Here is a 20,557-nt window from a genome sequence, read left to right on the forward strand (position 1 = left end):
TGCTGGGTGGTGGTTACGATGGCCTCTGCCTGTCCCCATGACTTAAGTAACCTTGCCTTGGTAGCCTCCTGCTAAAGGAGGGTTCTTGTGACAAGGCAGGTCTGGCTGGAACATTTTTGTGTGATTATCTGCAAGACTGCATCATTCTTAGCAAAGAAGGGTCTTGTAGCTGTAGATGTGTGTGCGTGCGTACAGGTGCTTGCGTTGGAGTCAATACCCGCCCTTCGACACATGCACAAAGGCTAAGGAACTGTGACCCAGTCCCCCTGCCTCACTCACGCTCACACTGCATTTCATAGATTCTAAAACACTTCTTTTCCTTCACATTTTAACATCTCAAATTGGTATGTGTTGTATATTTGCTACTGTGTTATATATAATTGGACTGTGCCATGTCTTTCTTGGTGGTGCTTAAATGTGGGAGTATCTTGGATTTAATAAAACACAGGAACTAGTTACCTTCCTGAATTTACATAATTTGCCCAAATTCTTCAAGGAAATGCTGAGCTACCTTGAAGTGGGGGCTGGATTATGTGATGTGGTTCACGTGTGGACAGTGGGCAGCCCTGGGCTCAGTTTTCAGCTTTCTGGCTCACCAGCTGTGTGACCTTGTGGACCGTGAGGCTCCGTGTGGATCATGTTTGTGGACGGGGCACTTGTCCCCGCTTTTCTGTGTAATGTAAGGCCACATTGCCCCATTCCACCCGGTTAAGAGCGCAAGTGAGGGCAGGGAGCAAGAGGCCACTGGCTCTCCCAAGTGTTTTTGTTTCCCAGCTGCTAAAACAAATACCGAAGAGTGCATTGGGTTAAACAACAGGAATTTATTGGCTCACCGTTCGAAGGCTAGGAGAAGCCCAAAGGGAAGGTGTCAGCGAGGCGAGCCTCCTCCCTGGAGACTGGGCTGGTGGCTGGCCATCCTTGGTCCTTGGCTTTTCTGTCACATGGTGGCATCTTCTCCTTGGTCTTCAGTTGCCACCGACTGCCAGCCTCTGGATGCACTCCTTGGCTCCTTCTGCATCCAGCTTCCTTTGTTATAAGGGCTTCAGCCACACTGGCTTAAGGCCCCCCTCATTTAGTGTGGGCCCATCTTAACTATTTACAAACAGGTTCTAACCACAGAACCAGAGATTGGAACCTGAACATGCCCTGTGTGAGGGACATGACTCAGTCCCCAACACCCGGGTAGCAGAGGGAAGCTGTGGTGTTACACGGGCTTCTTAAAATCCTTGAATGTTATCTTTTCCCTCCACATCCTCCCACTTTGCCTGAGTTTTCATTTTCACATGTGTTTCCTCTTAGCAATTTTCTTTCAAAACTCTCCTCTTTCTGTAAAATCTTCCCACATGTAGCTTCTTTGAAGCTCCCTGTGGTGGGAAAGGGGGAGGTTTATGCCAGTGGCTAGGATGGCACAGGTCCCAGGAGGCCACTGTGCTGTCTTCTCTGCAACCTTCAGCTCAACTGCCAGCTCTGGTGCCCCGGTCTTGCCAGCTCCCGTTCCTGCAGCCTGCAGGAGTTGCTCACTGCAATGCCACCCACTGTCCTGAGCACTGTCCACGTGGTGTGGGCACTGCCATCGCCAAGAGCACTTGTTCTTCTCCAAACCCTCCTTGCTGCATCAGAATCAGTCGTGGTTCAGATTCCAGCCCTGCTAGCTCTGTAAAGTTATTTAACTTCTCTGAGCCACTGTTTTCTCATCTAAACAGTGGTTGATGCACAAAAGCCTCTGGCACAAAATAGGTGCTTAAGAAATGTGTGTTCCTTCCTAGTCTTCTGTGCTCGATATCACCTGTGTTCCTTTAACTAGGTGCTGGGGGCTCAGGGAGCACGGGTCAGTGGCTGTGCTCCAGGTAAATGCACTGAGGGGTTCTGCGAAGGCGCAGGGACAAGTGTGAGTGGGATGTGTCAGGGATGCCCTTGTTCAGGATGGCTGGGCTGCAGGGGGAGGGGCAACGTGGAAGAAGAGCAGCACGGGGTGGGGCACACACACGGGTGAGGCCATTGGCCATCTGCGGGGTGAGGGAGAGGGAACCTATGCCCATGCACATGGCGTGGGGAGGGCCGGCCGGCTGACCGTGGGCCATACCTAGCAGGGGCTCAGAAGCAAGACTGGTCAGAGAGCCTTTCAGAGCAGGTAGTGGTTTCCGAACCTAATTCTCACAGTCCTCCTAGATTCTCAATTTTGTGCACAATGTCAGGGATTCACAGTGGCCTCCTTGATGTCCCTTGCATATACCAGGGGGTTTAAGGAATTAGGCTAGCTCTAAAGCACTCCTGGGAGGCAAGGCTTCCACAGGGCCCCTGGCTGGGGACAGAGAGCCCATGGGTTACCCGTGCCAAGGCTGGGGTGGCGGGAGGAGGAGACGAGGCAGCTGGGGTGTAAATAACTCCCTATCCCCCGTGGCCCCAGTGGTGGGTGTGGTGGCTGCTGGCCCAGAGTCCCAGGGGGATGAGAGGACTGCACCGAGGTGAGTGTGCCCCAGAGATGAGGCACGGTGCTAGCAGCTCAGCTGGGGTGGGGTGGGGTGCCCTTCCAGATGCAGTGACCTACATTGTCACTTGGGGGCAGGCATTTGAGGAGGTGGAAGGAAGGAGCAGCGTGTGTCAAGGCACAGGGGTGGAGGTGGGGCAGGGGCTTGGGGGTGGTACCAGAGGTGGCACTAAAATTGGACAGGAGCTTAGAGTTTGGGGGGATGGCCATGGCGATATCATGTCCTGAGGCCGAAACCCGCCCGGAAAGGACTTTGGGTGCCTGACGGAGGAGCCGGGAACTGGCTGTGTGGGGGAGCTCGCAGTCTCCCCATGGACCGTCAGTAACCCTGGGCTCTTCCGTGGGGGCTTCCTGCCCAGCAGTGGCCACACCTGGTGCCCTCTTACCTGTCCCACTGTGGGAGAGCCTCAGCTCACCTTGCCCCTGGGCCCCCAAGCTGAGCTCTGGTGACAGTAGAGCACGGCTCCTGGGACAGGCAGCCGGGGCAGCTGGGCCTGAGAAAGGTTGTCGGACAGAGCGACACCTGGACTGAGCCTGCCGGGAAGACTGCTGGGACTCTGGGCTGATGGGAGGTGCCGGAAGGTGGGGTGGGGAAGGGCTGTGGAGTCGGAGGGTCCTGAAAGGCTGGGCTGATGAGGAGCTCCACCTTGTCACCGCCGCCTGGTTCCCACCGGCTGCTCCGGGAGGGCCGGGTCCGGTGGAGCCGAGGCCATTGGCTCTGTGGCAACGCTGGACCTCGGTTTGGCTTTCCAGGGCCTTGACAGTTTCTGTGGCAAAGAAGGGGGCCGGGGAGTGTAGTGCATCTGGCTTTAGAGCCTCGTGCCATCGTGGCTGTTGGTCTGCTGGTCCTGGTGTGCTTTCCCCGACTCAGGCCGTGGCTTCTTCCTGGAATGTGACGGCACCTGTTGCAAGGGCCTCCCACTGGAGGGATGCTGCTTGCCCAGAGTGCGCGGAGCTGGCCATGGAGATGGCGTTCCCATCCCAAGCCCTTGCTTTGCCCTTGGCTCCTTTTATCAGGATGTTAAAATATGGAGCCCCCAAAGCCACCCAAACTCTTGGCTGTGCATAATTAAGCCCTCACTTCAAACAGCCACATCTTCAAAAGCTGTAATTTGTAACCCAAAATAGCAGCTTGTTCAGAGCCAGGAGAGTCCTCGATATGCATCCCCCTGGCTGGCAGCCTGCTCGTTCTGCCTTTGACATCTGAGTTGCCCTGACACCAGCCTTATGGTTTTCCCAGGAAAGCCAGAGATGAAGCAGTTGGACCGAGACAGGAACTTCCTGGGGCAGGTACTTGGAAATCTCTTTTGAGAACTAGATGGGCTGATTGAGGTGAGGGGGATCCTTGATTCCAGGTGTGCATGGCCCCACCTTTTTGTGTAATCCCAAAAAGGAGTGAAGAGAGAACTCACAGCGTAACTTCGGGGACAGCGGGTTAAAGGCTCTGGATGCTGTTTGCTCATCTGTAAGGTTTTCAGGGGAAGAAAACGCGACCACCCCTGAGAGCGCACAGCAGCTGCCAGCCATGTGGCAGGCGCCGAGTAGCTTAGCATCCGTTCCTTTCCCTGGGGTGTGGCTCCCCCAGCGTTCCGTGTAGACGGGAGGTAGAAGATCCTGTGTGGACGCTGGGGTAGGTGGATGGGGGCCTCAGTGCTAACAGGAAACGCCTCCCTTGACCTGCAGCTTCTCCGTCAGCTGACCTGCCTGGAATGCTTGGGGCAGGCTGCTGGGTTTGGTTTCCAGATGTGGAAACAATTTAAGTTCTGTTTTCATAATCCCCAGCAGTTTGCCTCCAAAGTCCACATTCTCGTTTGAAAATGGAGGCAATTGGCTCTGCTTGGGAGGCAGGGGCTAGATTGGATGACCTGTGTTGAATCCTTTTTATTTATATGGCGCAGTCAGATCTGGGACTCGGCTTTGTTGGGACAGTCTCACTGGAGTACCCAGTGTGGCCCTCCTGCCACTGGTTTTCCTTGGAGGTGAGTCACTGGGCTGCAGTCAGCTGGAGCATCTGCCTGGCCTCTGCCCAGTCACCATCACCACCTCACGACTGGCAGCCTGGGGAGGGCCCCAGTTCTGCCATGTCAGAGGGAGGCTGGCGTCATAGCTGAGCAGGGTACCCGCGTGTCCTATGAGTGGGAGGTCCCAAACCAACCACAACAGAAGGAAGAAATCTGCTCTGGATTTCAAGTTGCCAGAAATACTGCCTGGCATGGAGAAGCTGGCAATATCTTGCTCAATTACTGAGCGCTGCTGGCCACAGAGGCCCGCCTGCCCACAGAGGATTAGAGGCTCTATCTATGAGGGCCTTGCGGGTCCAGGGCCAACTGCTGGCTTTTTTCTTTTTTCTTTTTTTTGGTAAACAATCACTGTTTAGATAAAATAACTTTTACATTTACCTTATAAATACAGCAAATACAGTTTCAGGCAAACAAAAATTGCCTTTACAATTCTAAATGTCTGGCTCAATTGTACACATACTTCTTTAAAATTAAAAATCCAATATTTACACTACTTAGAAAATATAAGAAATTGGAAATAGTTTACCTGGAATGATGTATAAATAATATTTGCAAAACGTCATCTTGGGAAGTGGATGAGGTTCAAGCGATTGGACTCCCGTCTACCATATGGGAGGTCCAGGGTTCGATTCCTGGGGCCTCTTGGTGAAGGTGAGCTGGCCTGCACAGGAATGCTGGCCCAAGAGGAGAGCTGATACAGCAAGATGACACAAATGAAAGAGGCACAGAGGACAGAAAATAAGAGATGCAGCAGACCAGGGAGCTGATATGGTGCAAGAGATTGAGCACCTCTCTCCCACTGGAGAAGGTTCCAGGATTGGTTCCTGGTTCCACCTAAAGTAAAAACAAGCAGACACAGAGCATAGACAATAGGGGGGGAGGGAGAGAAATAAATCATCTTTAAAAAAAAATCATCTTGATAATAATAGATCCACCAGGCATCAATTTGAACACAATATAGTCTCTTAAGTAACAATGGTATCTTAAACTGATCATGACAGGGAATTTAACATTTCTTTTGAAGAAAAACAAAACACACACACTGAAGTCCTAAGTCTTTTGATGATGCGATGCGGCTCTGGAAGTCCAGCAGCTCTCTTTGGGAACTTATTTTTATCATGATGGGAAAAATCCAGACTTGGGCAGGGGGAAAGGTAGTATGTTCCACATGGACTTTCCAGGTAAGAAGGAAATATTTTCTCTCATGAACCATGGAGAAAGGAAGGTAACAGAGCCCGGTGTCCTGAGAAACCTGGGTGGAGAGGAGGCAGCTCTGCTTCCAGAAAAAGGCCAGCCGTTGGTGAGGGGTCTCCTGGGGGCAGCTATGGCCCTGTGCTCTATCTGGAAAAGCTGCTAATGATGTGATAACTCTTGATTTGTCTTTTAAGACTGGATGATCATTCCCATAACTTCAGCCATCATTGCCTCTTTTTTAATTTTTTGAGGTACCAGGGCTGGGATTTAACCCTGGACCTTGTATGTAGAAAGCTGGTGATCAACCACTGAGCCACATCAGCTCCCCTGAGTTGGTTTTTCCATTGGTTTGCTGGTTGGCTGTTTTGTTTTGTTTTTAGGAGGCATGGGGGACCAAACCCAGGACCTCCCATGTGGGAAGCAGGCGCTCAATTGCTTGAGCCACATCTGCTCCCCCATCATTGCCTCTTGATCTAGTCATTTGGAATCCAGATCATTCATTATTCATTGTTCTCCTGAATTTATTTCCTCCTCAAAGGCTGTGTTGATCCCCCTAGGCTCCGTATTTCTGTTGACTCTACCTCTAGGATAGTATTCTTGAAGGATAACTTAACTTTTTCATATTCCTTTTAAACCAAGCTAAACTTGACAAGAATTTTAAACATTTCCTCAACCAGTTCAGAAGTTGGGGGCAAGCTATCTTTTATGTCTTATGTTAAGTTTACTTTAAACTGACCAGAAAATAAATAAAACCTATGAGAAAACTGTTTATGGCTGTTATGGCCCTGGGAATGGGTGGGGCTCAGCTACCAGCTTCTGGTTTCCAGCCCCCAAAGCCCACCAAACAGGCCCTCCCTGAGCCCTGGCTCCACTCGCCCAACCAGCCACAGGGAGTACCCCGCAGTGTTTCCCCTGGACCCCACCCAGCGCCTGGCAACCAGACAGCATGGAAGGCAAGACAGTCAAATCAAGAATGTGCAGGCCCCTTTGCTCACCAGTGTTCTGTTTCTTTTTGAAGTTTATTATGAAAAATTTAAACATAATGAAAAAAAATCAGAAAACTAATTACCTAATATATACCCACTACCTAGATTCAACAGTTAGCATTTTTCTGTATTTTATTTCCATGTAGCCTTTTTGCCTTCTGAATCACTTCAAAAGATAGACAATTCATAATCAACCACCTAACAAATTTAGCATAATTTCCTAATATCCAATATCTAGTTCATATTCCAGATTCCCTATTTAGCCTTTAAATGTCTTTTACAGTTGGGTAGGAGGTATTTATTTATTTATAGGAGGTCCTGGGGATTGAAACCAGGAACTGGTACATGTGAAGCAGGCACTCAACTCCTGAGCTACAGCTGCTCCCCTGTCCTGTCTTTTTTTTTTTTTTAAGATTTATTTATTTATTTCTCTCCCCACCCCCCAGTTGTCTGCCCTCTGTGTCTATTTCTCTGTGTGTTCTTCTGTGACCACTTCTATCCTTATCAGCAGCACCGGGAATCTGTGGTTTTTTTTTTGTCGCTTCATCTTGTGTCAGCTCTCTGTGTGTGCGGCGCTACTCCTGGGCAGGCTGCACTTTCTTTCGCGCTGGGCGGCTCTTCTTATGGGGGCACTCCTTGTGCATGGGGCTTCCCTACGCGGGGGACACCCTGTGTGGCAGGGTACTCCTTGCGCGCATCAGCACTGCACATGGGCCAGCTCCACACGGGTCAAGGAGGTCCAGGGTTTGAACCGCGGGCCTCCCATGTGGTAGACGGACGCCCTATCCATTGGGCCAAGTCCTCTTCCCTGTCCCCTGTCTTTTAACAGTTGGGTTTTGGTGGTTGGTTGGTTGTTTGAACTGGGATCTAATCAAGAATGACATTGTTTTTATGTCTTTTGATTAATCTAGAACAGTGGCTTTCAAAGGGCAGCAGCAGTATCACCTGGGAACTTATTAGAAATGCAGATTCCTAGACCTGGCCCCTGATTGATTGAATCAGGAATTCCATCAATGTGAGTCTTAACAGTTTTCCTAGGTCAGGGGTGCTTAAGGGGTCCGTGTTCTTGAATTTAAATTAAAAAAACCACATTCTTGGTGGGGACGTTTTGGTGCAGGTGTGATATGTTTATTCAGTAATACACAGTATAGTATAGACTTAGTAAGGGGTCTGGTTTTCACCTGACTGGCAAAGGGGTCTGTGGCACAAAAAAGGTTAAGAGCCTCTGTCTTAGGTGATTCAGATGCATGTTAAAGTTTGAGACCCATCAGGATAGAAAAATACCCCCTCTCTCTTATGACACTCTTTTTGAAAAGAGCAGGCCAGCTGTCTTGTAGAAGATCCCATGTTCTTTTTGTCTGAATACCTCCCTGTGGTGATGTGCCACTTGTTCCTCTATCTCCTGTTCTCCTGTTAACTAGAAGTTAGAGCTTAAGACTAAATGTTTTCCTAAGGCTACATGGTAGGAGGGGGAGGGGGGGTATATGTGAATCCCACATATATATATATATATATACACACACATATTTTTTTTTTAAATACTGGGGGCCAGGGATTGAACCCAGGACCTTGTATGTGGGAAGCCAGTGCTCAGCCACTGAGCCACACCAACTCCCTATATATATATATATATATTTTTTTTAAATTCATTTATTTATTCCCCCCCCCCCATTGCCTGCTCTCTCTGTCCGTTCACTGTGTGTTCTTCTGTGTCCACTTATATTGTCATCTGGAGCACCGGGAAGGCTCCCTATGTTTTTGACGTAGCATTTATGTAATCTAAAGCTTCTTTAAAAATAAAAAAATTAACTAAAAAAGAACCTACATCATAGGTGATTTCAGTGTACTTCCTATTTATTATATCACATCAGGATACCAAAGTCTGGTTGTTTCTAGTTAGTGATGTAAGTTTGATCACTGCATTGAAATGGCAACAGCCTGTTTTCCCCATGGTATATGTTTCCTTTTTGGGTTTTCCAGTAATCTGTAGGGTGATTCCTTGATACTGTGCAGTACCCAGTTCCCCATCAATCGTCATCCTAATGGTGGGGTTTTGTTTTGTTTCCTTTTCTTTTTCAGTCTCTTAACCTAATGGTTTTATTCTATGTCAGTTATAGTGTTCTATATGTGCAGTTAGAGAAAGTTGGTTAATTGTGTTGTTCACATCTTTTATATTTCCTCTAATGAACTCGATTGCCTGCTTCAGTTACTGAGAGAGGTGAATTAAAATCTCCATCTTTTAGTTTTGCTGTGTTGTTTTAGGTATTTTGAAATGTTATTAGATACATAAACACTTAAGAGTATTAAATCATGTTATAAAGTTGCCCTTTTATCATTTTTTAAAACAGGTTTCAGCAGAAGATAATTCCATTATTATTTTTTCCTTAGTTGGTACCAGGGATTGAACCCAGGACCTCATACATGGGAAACAGGCGCTCAACCACTGTGCTACACCCGCTCGCCGTGGACGTTTAATGTCCCTGTCTCTTGCCTTAAAGTCTATTTTGCCTGATACTACTACAGCCTGACCAGCTTTCTTTTTTATCAGTGTTTTATCAGTGTTTTTCATCCTGTTACTTTTGACCTGTGTCCTCACATTTAAACTACATCTCCTGTAAATGGTGTGTAGTTGGGTCTTGTTTTTCATCTAGTCTAACAATGCTTGTCTTTTAATAAGATTGTTAGGTCATTTTCATATAATGTATCACTAATATGATTGAGTTTGTCTACCATCTTGCTATTTATTTTCTATTTGTCCTATCTGATCTTTGACCATTTTCCTCCTTTCTATTCCTTTGGATTACTCAACCATCTTTTTCTCTACTCTATTCTTTTTCTCTGTTAGGTTTTTAGTGTTATATTTTAAACTTTCTAACCACTGGTTTTTGACGTGTTCCAATATGTTAGTGGAATGAAAGTGGGGGTAGTGGGGTCAGGGTGTCTGCCAGGGAGTCCCCCCATTGGGACTTGCGTGATCCAGGGGCTGGCCCCTAAACCAATAGGCTTGAAAACCAGATCTCATTGGCATTTCCCATACCCCTGGGACTGGGGTACCACTCACAACCACAGAGCTTCCCTAGGTGGACGTGGAAAGCCAAAACGCCAGCCAGTTCATTTATGGTGAGAATCACTTTTGGGCTGGGAGCTTGAGTAACCCTTCTCTCCCTCGCTGTTGTCGGCAGTCTCCTAGGAAGCTTGCCTTAACCAGAAGCATGTGGGCGAACTCAGAAACAGGGAAGCTGGTTATGGAGGGATTTGATTGGACATAAAATGGTCTGAGATGCTGGTGTAGCCTTTGGGGTGGATTGGACTGCTGGCCAGTAAGAAATAATACCTCTGGCCAGTGCCTGGATGCTTCCCAGAGAACCTTTTACTCCTAACCCCACACTAAGGGTATGTTCTGTCTTTATATCCTTTAATACTTTCAATCCTGCTCCTCTTCCACCCTTCAGGAAACTTGCCCATCTCTGCTCCATTAGGTGTTTTTGTTGTTGTTTTAAAGATTTATTTTGTTTCTTTCTTTCCCCTCCCCCCGCCCCAGCCCCTGTTGTCTGCTCTCTTGTGTCCATGCACTGTGTGTTCTGTGTTTTTGCATTCTTGGCGGCATGGGGAATCTGTGTCTCTCTTTGTTGCGTCATCTTGCCACATCAGCCCTCCGTGTTTGTGGCACCACTCCTGGGCAGGCTGCACTTTTCATAATGCTCCTTGTGCGTGGGGCACTCCTGTGCAGGGGGCATCCCTGCGTGACATGGCACTTGTGCGTGGCGGCATTGTGCATGGGCCAGCTCACCCCACAGGCCAGGAGGCCCTGGGTTTGAACCCTGGACCTCCTGTATGGTAGGCGGACACTCTTATCAGTTGAGCCACATCCGCTTTCCTCCATCAGGTGTTGCTTTCAGTTTAGCTCCCAGGGACTATCTAACATCCCTCATTTCTAAGCTTCTAGGGGAGCTATGTCATGCTCCCCTCTTCCCCTTATTCTGCTTTTGATACTACTTTATCAGCTGTGTGTGTGTTGGGGGGGATAGGAGGGGAGTGGCTCAAGAGATGTGGTTAAAATCCTGGAAAAAAATGTGACCTTCGACTTCAGAACCACTTGTGTGTTGTGTTCAGTAGCAGAACTTGTTACCTGATCACTTTCGCTTTCTGCTGACATGGGAGCTCTTGAAAACCACAAGCGTTCTTTTTGGTTCTGTACCAGTCCAAAGTTCCATAGCCAGTGGGTGCCAGATCCAGGACCCAGTCAAGTTCCTGAGAGCTTCAGTCACCCCACCTGTAAAATAGGGGTCATTTGGTGCCTCCCTCCAGGGCGTGCTGTGAGGATGAAAGCCCTCTTATTTCCCACCTGAGACTAAAGAACACGGAGCAAACACCAGTTGCCACTATTGCTGCCACCTCCCTCCCCCCTGGGATCTGTAGTAGTTGGGGAATCCACCCTGAGCTCTGATCCCAAGGCTCCTGGGGCAGGAGCAGTGAGCCCAGGCGAGGGGTGGCATCGAGCCCCCAGTGATTTCCGCCCTGTGGTGAAGTTCAGCGGTGGGTCTTGGGGCCCCTGGCTGGGAGGAGAAAGCCTGAAAGCTTCCTTGACTGCCATGTGCCCTCCCCCTTCCAATGCTCTGGGGCCTCTGATCTGGCCCCTGTGTGGTGGGGGAATGTGGCAGTCTTCCTGTCTTCTCCCACCAGAGTGTGACACTCGCTGAGGTCAGTCCCCAGGGCCGGCTGAGATGTGGGATGGACCCCGGTGGCTTGGTGACCCAGCGCTCCCATCTTTGCCCTTGGCCTTGTAAGGGGACGACGAGCCAAGGCCTTGGGTCTGAGCGAGATTATTCTTGTTGAGAGGCAGGGCTGAGACACCAGAGTCCCTGTGTGGATGCTTAAATCCCCCTGCAGTCCCTTCCTGAGGCCGCACCTCTCGCCCCTTGACTGGCTCTTGAGCACCCTTTGGCTGAGCCAGAATCTCTTTATCAGCCACTGATGAGCACTGCCACCCCACCCGCCTGCAGAGCAGGGCCTGACATCAGGGTCGGGGTTGGCAGCCACACACAAGAGTAGGTCACGGCCTGGATCACTTACTCATCTCTGCTGCTGGCAGCTTTGCAGCTTAATCACAGTGGAGGGGTGGAAACACTCCCCCCCCCCCCCCCCCCCGCAGACTTGGGGGCATTGGCACCCATGAGTTGTCTCCTTAAACTCAATCTTCTGCCCCCTTGGAGAAGACCCAGCAAGACCCTGACCCTGAGACCTCCTTCCTCCCTGGACTGTTGGTGGCCAAGGTGTGGTGAGGGATTTCTTCACTGGCCTGCCCCCCAAGGCTGGCCCAGCAGGCTGGGCTTCTCCCCCACGCTAGGCTTGGTCTGTGTCCACTCCCGCCACCACCCTCAGTGGGGGTGCACGTGTGCCCGCTGTACCACTGCGAGGGAAGCTGGGATGTGCCCGCCAGGCTATTTTTACCCCGCCTTGTCCCCACAGAGCTGCTCTTCGGCTCTGAGTTGCTGCCTGGGGAGCGGAGCTGTTGCCAGGGCTGGGGACGGATGAGCTAGAGCCTCGGCGTCTTCTGGACTCCCTTCCCCAGGCTGCGTCTCATCTTAACACTTATTAAAGGGTGTAATTAAAGTGCAAAGAGACCTTCCAAGAGAGTGGGCAGGAGAGGATCCTGGTGGGGAGTAAAGCAGCACCCAGCATTTGAAGGGCAGGCCCCGCCTTCCTCCAACCCAGTGTGTGCCAGAGGGAAAGGGTCCCGGGGCTGGGCGGGAGGCACCCCGGTCTGTCTGCTCTCCACACGACGATGGTAACAGCTCGGAAATATTGACCACTTTCTGCACGTGCAAGACTGTAGAGTACTTAGAAAGAACATGAGCCAATTCATTTCATCTTAACCATCAGCTCCAGTGTACAGATGTGGAAACAGAAGCACTGAGAGGTGCAGTAGACCACCTAAGGTCACAGAGCTGGCAAGTCGTGGAGCCCGGACTTGAGCCAAGGCAGTCCACCTCCAGAGCCTGCCCCTAACACTGTTCTGCCCCCCTTTCTGATCTTTGCCATGTTTCTAGCATGTGCAAGGTGTAAGGCATTGCACTACATTCTCTACAGCAAACCGGCATGAGGGCAAGAGGCCCCAGGGCTGCCTGGCATTTGGGCCCCCGCAGCCCCTCTGCAGAGCGTGCACAGTGGGGTGGTGGTGGGTGCTCTGTGCTCCGTGCTCTGATGGCTCTGCCTTGTGTAGGATACCTGGCCTCCTCAGCTGCAGTTGAGTGTGACCATTGCCGGTTTCCCGCATAGGAAGGAGTGGCTTTGAGGCCTGCTGGCAGGGAGCGTGGGCTGGCTGCACACCTCCAGGCGCCCACTCCCAGCACTGAGCTGGCCCTGCCCTAGAGGCCAGCCTTCCCCAGCCTTGGGCCTCAAGTCTCCAGAAACCCCTGGCCGTGGAGCGTGCCCCAGGGCCAGCCTCTTTGAGGAGCGCATCCCTCCTGGCCTCCTGTCTGGCGAGGACCTTGCTGGCTCACCAGCCAGGGACTTCACTGGTTGTGGGGACGGCTCAGCCGCTGCAAGCACGCAGCTCCTCGCAGCTCCTCGTGGCGCAGGCCAGGGTGCAGCGCTCCCCCAACCGATGTCAGTTACCACGTGCGGACCGCAGGTCAGCCCTCCGAGGCGGCTGACCGCCCCTGTTCCTTGATGAGGAGTTGGGACTTCAGGCCAGGCTCCGGGGCTGAACCCTCACCCAGCCCCACTCTAGAGGTCTCGTGGGGACCGCGTCGGCTTTACCCCTTCACTCGTGGGACTCTCAGCAGGGGCAGGGAAGGGGACGTAGTGGGGGGAGGGACGGAAGGATGTGGCCTACCGTGTTGTCCTGGGGGCGGGGAGCTCTGCGCTCAGGGCTGGCTCTGGGTCCCGGGAGTCAAGCCCTGGGACTGGGATCGGATCGCCCCACGGATGATGCCGGCACCACCCACCAAGGACACTGTCCCTCCCCCCATGACCCCAGAGACCAGCCGCACGCCTGGGTGAGCCCCGGATGTCGGGAGTCACAGCAGCGCCGGCCCTCGTGGACATCTTTTCACCAAGCTCTGAGCAGCAGCCTTCTCAGAAGCTGCCCGACACCCCGACTGTCGGGAAATGCAAGCTTTTTCAGGAGGCAGGCCCCAGGTCCGGCCAGAACTGGTTCCATGCCTGGCGAAGGAGCAGCGGGTGGAGGCAGACATGGGTGGCGGCAGACACGGGTGGCCTGGGGCGAGGGTCAAGGAGCTGCCTCCCTGCCTGCTCCTGGGGAGGATCTCCCGGCCCAGGGCTGTTTCCTGAGTCCCTGGAAACGGGGATCTTGCTGCTGCAGCAAGAGCAGCAGCATTTGCCTAACCAACCCCAAGGCAGATTCATCTTTTGCTGCTCCACATTCCCCGGAGAGCTCTCCCTGTGAGCGGAGCAGACTTTTCTGGAAGCTTCCCCAGCAGGGGGCTCTGTGTGCTGGAGGGTGGCTGCAGCCTAGGGACTTGGGGTGTGGGGAGCGACCATCTCCCCAGGCCTCTTAGAAACCCTGTGAGGTCAGTATTTTTATTATCAAAATGTTCTCCTATTGCTCTGCACCTTTGTCTGAAAAACAAAAAAGAGAGAAACGTCTCTGAAGGGTTTGCAGTGAGTTCTGCCAGCCAGCAAGTGGAGGAGAGGGGCCGGCCTTCCAGCACGTCTGGGGGCCGCCCGCCCTCCTGCCTCCTGGAGGTGTTCGGGATGGGGCAGCCTGTCCTGTCCGCAGCAGCACCCCTCCAGAGCCCACGGGAGATGGACCTGGTGGCTGCACCCAGAAGGAAGGGGGTGTGGGGTCAGGGACAGGCCCTCGGGGAAGAGCAAGGGGGCCAGGGTCGCTTATGTCCAGGTCGAAGGAGATGGGTCAGTAGGGCAGGCACAGGCTGGTGCTGCCCTGGACAAACCAAGATGCACAGAACTTTACCTGTTGTCATCTTTATACCACTTGAATTCAGGGGAAAACTGCTAGGAATCCACACACCTTGGGCAAACAATCCTGAGTTGAATTAAAAGGTGTTAATATGGGGGGCAGCTAATTTTAAGAGAATGTAGTGGGGTTGGGGAGAGCCAGGGCCCCTGGGGGCGGGGAGGTCCTAGGGAAGGAGACTGTGGTACCTTAAACTCTGTCCTGTGTGGGTGAGAGGGTCCTGTGTGAGACAGGACAGATGGGGAAGCTTTGTTAAGCATGTGACCAGGCAGAGGTGGGCTTTGCTCAGTTCAAGGCTGAAAACTGCCCCCAGGCCTGCTCCTAGGAGGGGCGTGGTATTGGGAGGAGAGGCCCTTGGGGATGTCTCCGCCCTGCTCTGCCCACCCTGCTCTGCCCACCCCGGCTCAGGGCCTGGGGTCCTGGGGTCGGCTACCAAGAGTACCTACCTGTTTGTCCCTGGGGCGGCCACAAGCTCCCACCCACATTCAGTGAGTTGGGGTGGGGCAGGCACCAGGCAGGAACTCACTTCCAGATATTGGTGTCCACCTAGTAGGCGTTAGTTGGCCAGAGGCCAAGCGAACCCCCAGGCAGCATGGAGACTGGTCTCACCTTGGCGCTGTGCCAGCAGGGTTGACAGCTGCTGCCTCTGGCCCCAGAGGACACTGTGCCTTGGGGAAAGTGTGGGCTTTGGTGACACAGTCCAGGTTCCAGTCCTGGCCTTGCCACTGACTCCACAGGGCAAGTCTTTTCACCTACAAAAAGGGGAAGGGAGACCCGCCCTAGGGGCTGTGATGAAGACAGAAAGAAACGCCCACTTGCAAAGCAGCCAACCACAGAGCAGGCTTTCCTGGTCAGGGCTGACTGTCCCCTTCCCTTAAGGGCAGAAGGTATGGGACAGAGCGTGGGTCTCATTCACTGCAAACCCCATTCCTGGAGGGCTCCCTCTTTCCTGCCTTGTCTCCCCTTGGTGACATGTACGTTAACCCAGAGTTTCCTGCCAGGGTGAGAGTGGGCAAATGTGGAAGTTGCTGTGTTAGGTGGAGCATCTGAACTCCATACTAAGTTATCTGTCCCTATGTAATTAGCTCTGCTCATCATCACTGTGAGCCCTGAAAATCCATGGGTTGTGGCCTCAATGATAAAATGGAATCATGCTTGTGATGGGTGGGGTGGGCAGGGTGTCCTCACACTGGCAAGATACTCAAGCTCTCTGAGCCTCAGTTTCCCTGTTAGTAAGATGGAGATAACAGCCTTCCTGAAGCATTGCCCTGAGGCATAAATGAGATAATATGTTTACTCCCAGCTTAGCTTCTAGAACCTAGTAGTTACTCAACAGGTGTTGGTTAGTTTCCATTGCTTTGTATGATGTACCTTCAGGCTTGCAGACAAAGAGCCTGGGTAGGAACAAGATCCGACTGGTTGAGAGCCCTGTGGGATTGGATCAGTGTCATTCTGTTGGGAAGGGCTGTGTACACATTCAGGGCCCGGAGGACTGGCAGTCTGATGCCGATTTCATTGGTCCATCAGGTGCTAAGCCACATTCATTATTAGTCTTCTGCTCTTAGCCCAGGGGTCCCTGGTGGGGGTGGACACCCAGGAGGGCTGCCTGGTCATTGACGCCAGCACATGGCTGTGCACATCTGGGTGGGCACATCCAAGTCTGTCGCCCACTCCGTCTGATAACTGGCTTGCTTGGGTGTCCCGGGTTCTTTTCTGGGCTGTGACTCGGGAGATTTTCACAGCCTTTGTCCCTTTTACTCGTCTTACAGTCTTGGGGGTGAGGCCAGCCCCAGCCCCAGCTGAGGAGCACACCAGAGAACCTTGGGTGCAGGTTGGCATCTTGGAATGGAGCAGTAGAAGCAGTGCCACCTGGGAGGGACCCACCTTCTCAGAGGCAGATCGGCCCAAGAAATAGGCTTGCAAAGAGCTGCCCCTGAGACTAGGGTAGACTGAAGAAAGCCAGAGTTCTCCCATGAAATTATTGTAGCAAAGGGCACAGACAAATCCCTTTGTGCCAGGCAGCGTGCTGGGCACTGGAGACCTGGCCTGGGCAGTTCTGGCATGCGGTCCTGATCTGGTAGTGATGCCCTCCGGGAGGGCTGTAGCAGGGCCCAAGGCAGACTGTTCCCTCCCCAGCTGGCGTCACCATCCTGTGGCCAGCATTTATTCGTTGAGGTCGTAGCGTGGATCAGTTATTGTGTGAAATGCCTTTATTAACACAATGATCCTGTAAGATTCTATTGCCAGCCCTTGCTTCGCCCATCCCCGCACACTCCCTGCTGGCCGCAGCCTGATGCTGCTCAGGCCCCCAGTCTCCTGCAGCCACTTCCCCCAGGCATGGCACAGGGCCTCGCCATACTATGGCGGCTCATGGCCGAGCACCCTCGACTTCACTCAGCGCCAGAGCTGACGGCAAGACCATTCTAAAAGGCCTCCAGTCCATTTTTCAGAAGCAGGGAATGATGGAGTCGGTGTATACCTGGCAGGACCCATGGCTGTTTAGCAACGTACACAAACAAAAATGGCAGCTTTGCTGACTGGAGAATTTCCCCGCATGGATTGGTGTTGCTGGACCTTAAGAGTTATGACAGCAGTACACAAGGCAAAGAAGAAATTGACAGTCTTTTGAGTAAAGTAGAAGAAAGAATGAAAGGATTGAGCCAGAGTGGTCCTGGGAGGGCGAAGCGGTTACCACCCACAGTTCGAGCAGGAGCCATTGACAGATACTGGCCCCCTGCTGATGGGCACCTGGTTGAGTATGATATAGATGAAGTGTATGATGAAGACTCGCCTTATCAGAGCGTTAAAATTCTACACGCAAAGCCATTTGGAAATGTTCTCCTCCTCAGTGGGGATGTTAATATGGCAGAGAGTGATTCAGCATATACCCAGGTCCTCGTGGGCAGTGGGAAAGAAGATCACACTGGCAAAAGAAGTCCTGATTCTGGGAGGTGGAGGTGGGCGCGTGCTGTGTGAAGTAGTAAACCGAAGCCAGAGAATGCTTGCTGTGGTAGAGATTGGCCAAATAGTGATTCACGGGTGTCAGAAATATAGGTGAAAAGCTTGTGACGTGCCAGACCTCCTTCAAGGAGAGTGCTATCAGGGTCTACTAGAAGGCTGGGTTCTAGTACTGGCGAGGAAAGTTTGATTATGTGATTAATGGTTTGACAGCTGTTAAATTTCCATGTCTCCAGAAGAAGCTTCCACATGGGAGTTTCTCAGACTGATTCTTGACCTTTGAGTGAAAGTATTGAAACAGGGTGGGAAATGTTTTACATTTCAGACTGCCAATTTGCTGGAAGCCCTGTTGCTCTGTAAAGAAGAGCCCAGGCTCCTGTCTTGTCCCGTGGAATTCTCGAAGGAGGTCATCTGTGTCCCTTCCTACTTGGAGCTGTGGGTATTTTACACTGTTCAGAAGACAACTAAGCCTTGAAGATTAATACCACCTCATTATGTGTTCTGCAGATAGCCATCCTGACCTTTATATGCTATCAGTGACACTGAAACGAGTCAGGCAATTGATTGTGAAGTCCTTTAAAGTTTATTATTACTATTATCTTTAATTTAAAAAAGCAAATTTGAAAGTGTATATTTTGATGACTAGAATGTTATTTTTGGAAAATCAGCTAAAGGATGATTAGGCAGTCCAGTGAATGCTGTGGAATGCACCGAATCCCTAGAATGTGATTTTTTGTTACTTTTTATTTCTGGGTGGGCTTTTTGGTTTTGGTTTAGGTAAACCTTCATTTTGGTTGTTAGGAGGCATGAACATCATTGTTTTCTTCCTGAGGGAAGTTGCTGATAGTGTTTTGCATATAAAAGACAATTGACCTAGATGTTAAAGTTTGGTGTTTATAAGAGAATTAAAAAAAAATAGCATTGCTTCCATTAAAATTACAAAAGAGAGAGAAAAAAAGATTCTGGTACCATTTCCAATGTACAGAGGAGAAAACTGAGGTTCAGGGAGGCTCTGTGCCTTGCCCCAAGTCATGGAGGGTATTGCCCACATCGCGCGGACTTCCCTGGGCCACGCTGCATTAAACACCCCTAGGTCGGGGGCGTTATTCTCGAGGCTGTTGGCGGTGGCTGTGTCCTATACCTCAGATCATCAGGCAGCCTTCTTGGAGTCATTTGGCTTCTTGTGCAGACTGCGTGAAGGGGGCGCTGGCGTCCAGACCAGGTGCCTTGAACGAGGTGGCTGGGTGCCTGTGGCGCTTCTGCACGGGCGGCCGCTGCTGGCGGTTCTGACCCCTCCTTGGCCTCTCGGGAGCCGGCCGGCCTGAGAAGCTTCCGGGACTGACTGCGGCGGAATGCGGGCCTCCGGGACCCAGTTCCCGCTGTCCTTGCTCCTGCTGACTTCCTCGCAGTCTGCTGGCGAACACCGGGCCCCAGGGAGCTGACCTCTTCGTTCTGTGCCTCTCTGTTTTCCCCAGGGCAGCGAGGTCCCAGACCCCACCTTTGCTGATGACGAGCTCATCGCCAGGGAGCCTGGCTTCTTTACTGAGGAGGAGGAGGAGGCCATGGCGCTGCCCGAGGGTCCCCAGGAGTCAGATACGCACAGCCCCGTAGAGAACGCCCAGAGCCCGGAGGGGCCGGCTGGGAGTCCCGCTGAGGAGAAAGACGAGGGGCTTGAAGCCCTGTTTCTGCCAGAGGACAAGTGAGTTAAAACTGTCTGAAGGGAGCCGATGCGACTCAAGCAGTCAAGCACCTGCCTCCCACATGGGAGGTCCCAGGTTCGGTTCCTGGTGCCTCCTAAAGACACACACACAAAAAAGAACAACAAGCAAACACATGAGAAAACCAACTCAGGGGAGCTGATGTGGCTCAGTGGTTGAGCACTAGCTTCCCATGTATGAGGTCCCGGGTTCAATCCCCAGCCCTGGTACCTCAAAAAACAACCAAAGGAAAAAAAAAAAGAACTGTCTAAAGCCCAGTATGTGGTCTCTGGGCCCAGAAAGACACCTGACAGAGTGTATCTCCAGGAAGTTAGCATGAGACACACTTAAGATTTGCATCATGGGCATCATGGTGTTTTAAATAGCAAAAAATTCTAAGGACCTAAATCCTTAACAACAGGGATAGTTTGGAACTTTAGGCAGCCTCTCAAAGCCAAGTTTTAGTTGATTATTTAAGGATATGGGATAAGTATCTCAGTTAGTTAATAAAAGTCAAGTTATAAAGATGTCCATGAGAGTATGGTCTTTTGTTAAAAACAAATCCCTATATATTGGGAAATGCCTAGAAGTAATTATTCCAGAAAATTAAGTGGTTGTTTTTGGATTATTGATCATTTTAATTGTCTCACATCTACTCTGCTCTATATCCCATAATTTCTACCTTGACCTTTTATTCTCATAATCAGAAACGTTATTTAAAAACAACGTGTAGACCTAGTGACTTCACAGTGGGGCACTGTGGTCTTGTTTTGATTGTGCAGAGAAGGGAGTTCCTTCTATCGCAGCCCCCACTCAATCGCCAGAGGTGACGGTGGGCGATGGAGGCAGCCACTCTCCAGGCTGAGGAAGTCTCGGAGATTGGGAGTGGTGACCACGCGTTGGGAGGTCAGGGTTACAGGTGACCCATAGAGACCTGGAGAGGGAGAAGAGGGCCTTCAGTACCAGTTGAGCCATAGGAAATTGCCTATTTTCAATCATTTTTGACGTAAGGAAAAAAAGGGCAGTTTTCTGTGATTCCACCTAATACCGTTTTTCCAGGGCAGGCATTCTCAGGCTCAGTGGCTCTGGGAGTCATGAGGTTCTCAGTGGGGCCCCTTGGTGTTTGTTGATAGAGGTTCATGGTGCTTCCTATGAGCAGTTCACCCAGACCGACGACCAACCCAAGGACAAATGGTCAGGGACAACAGACCTATTGACCTTTTGGCTAGTGATTTGCCATTTGGTCTTTCCCCTTGTTTTCAGGGACCAGT

General features: G+C 51.4%; 1 protein-coding gene and 1 pseudogene across 4 annotated transcripts in view; both read left to right on the forward strand.

Annotated features, from left to right (window-relative positions):
* The window catches only part of RAB11FIP4 (RAB11 family interacting protein 4), a 113,504-nt gene that overhangs the window by 80,892 nt on the left and 12,055 nt on the right, over window positions 1-20,557 (forward strand). For all 4 annotated transcript variants that reach the window (XM_004467626.5, XM_004467628.4, XM_004467627.4 and 1 more), the window contains one exon: window positions 19,065-19,288. In XM_004467626.5, coding sequence (XP_004467683.1) covers window positions 19,065-19,288 — 224 coding nt within the window. The remainder of the gene's footprint in view (window positions 1-19,064; window positions 19,289-20,557) is intronic.
* LOC139437209 (spermine synthase pseudogene) lies at window positions 16,992-18,141 on the forward strand (annotated as a pseudogene).

Source organism: Dasypus novemcinctus, chromosome 21 (assembly GCF_030445035.2).
Source record: "Dasypus novemcinctus isolate mDasNov1 chromosome 21, mDasNov1.1.hap2, whole genome shotgun sequence".
NCBI classification, from domain to species: Eukaryota; Metazoa; Chordata; class Mammalia; order Cingulata; family Dasypodidae; genus Dasypus; species Dasypus novemcinctus.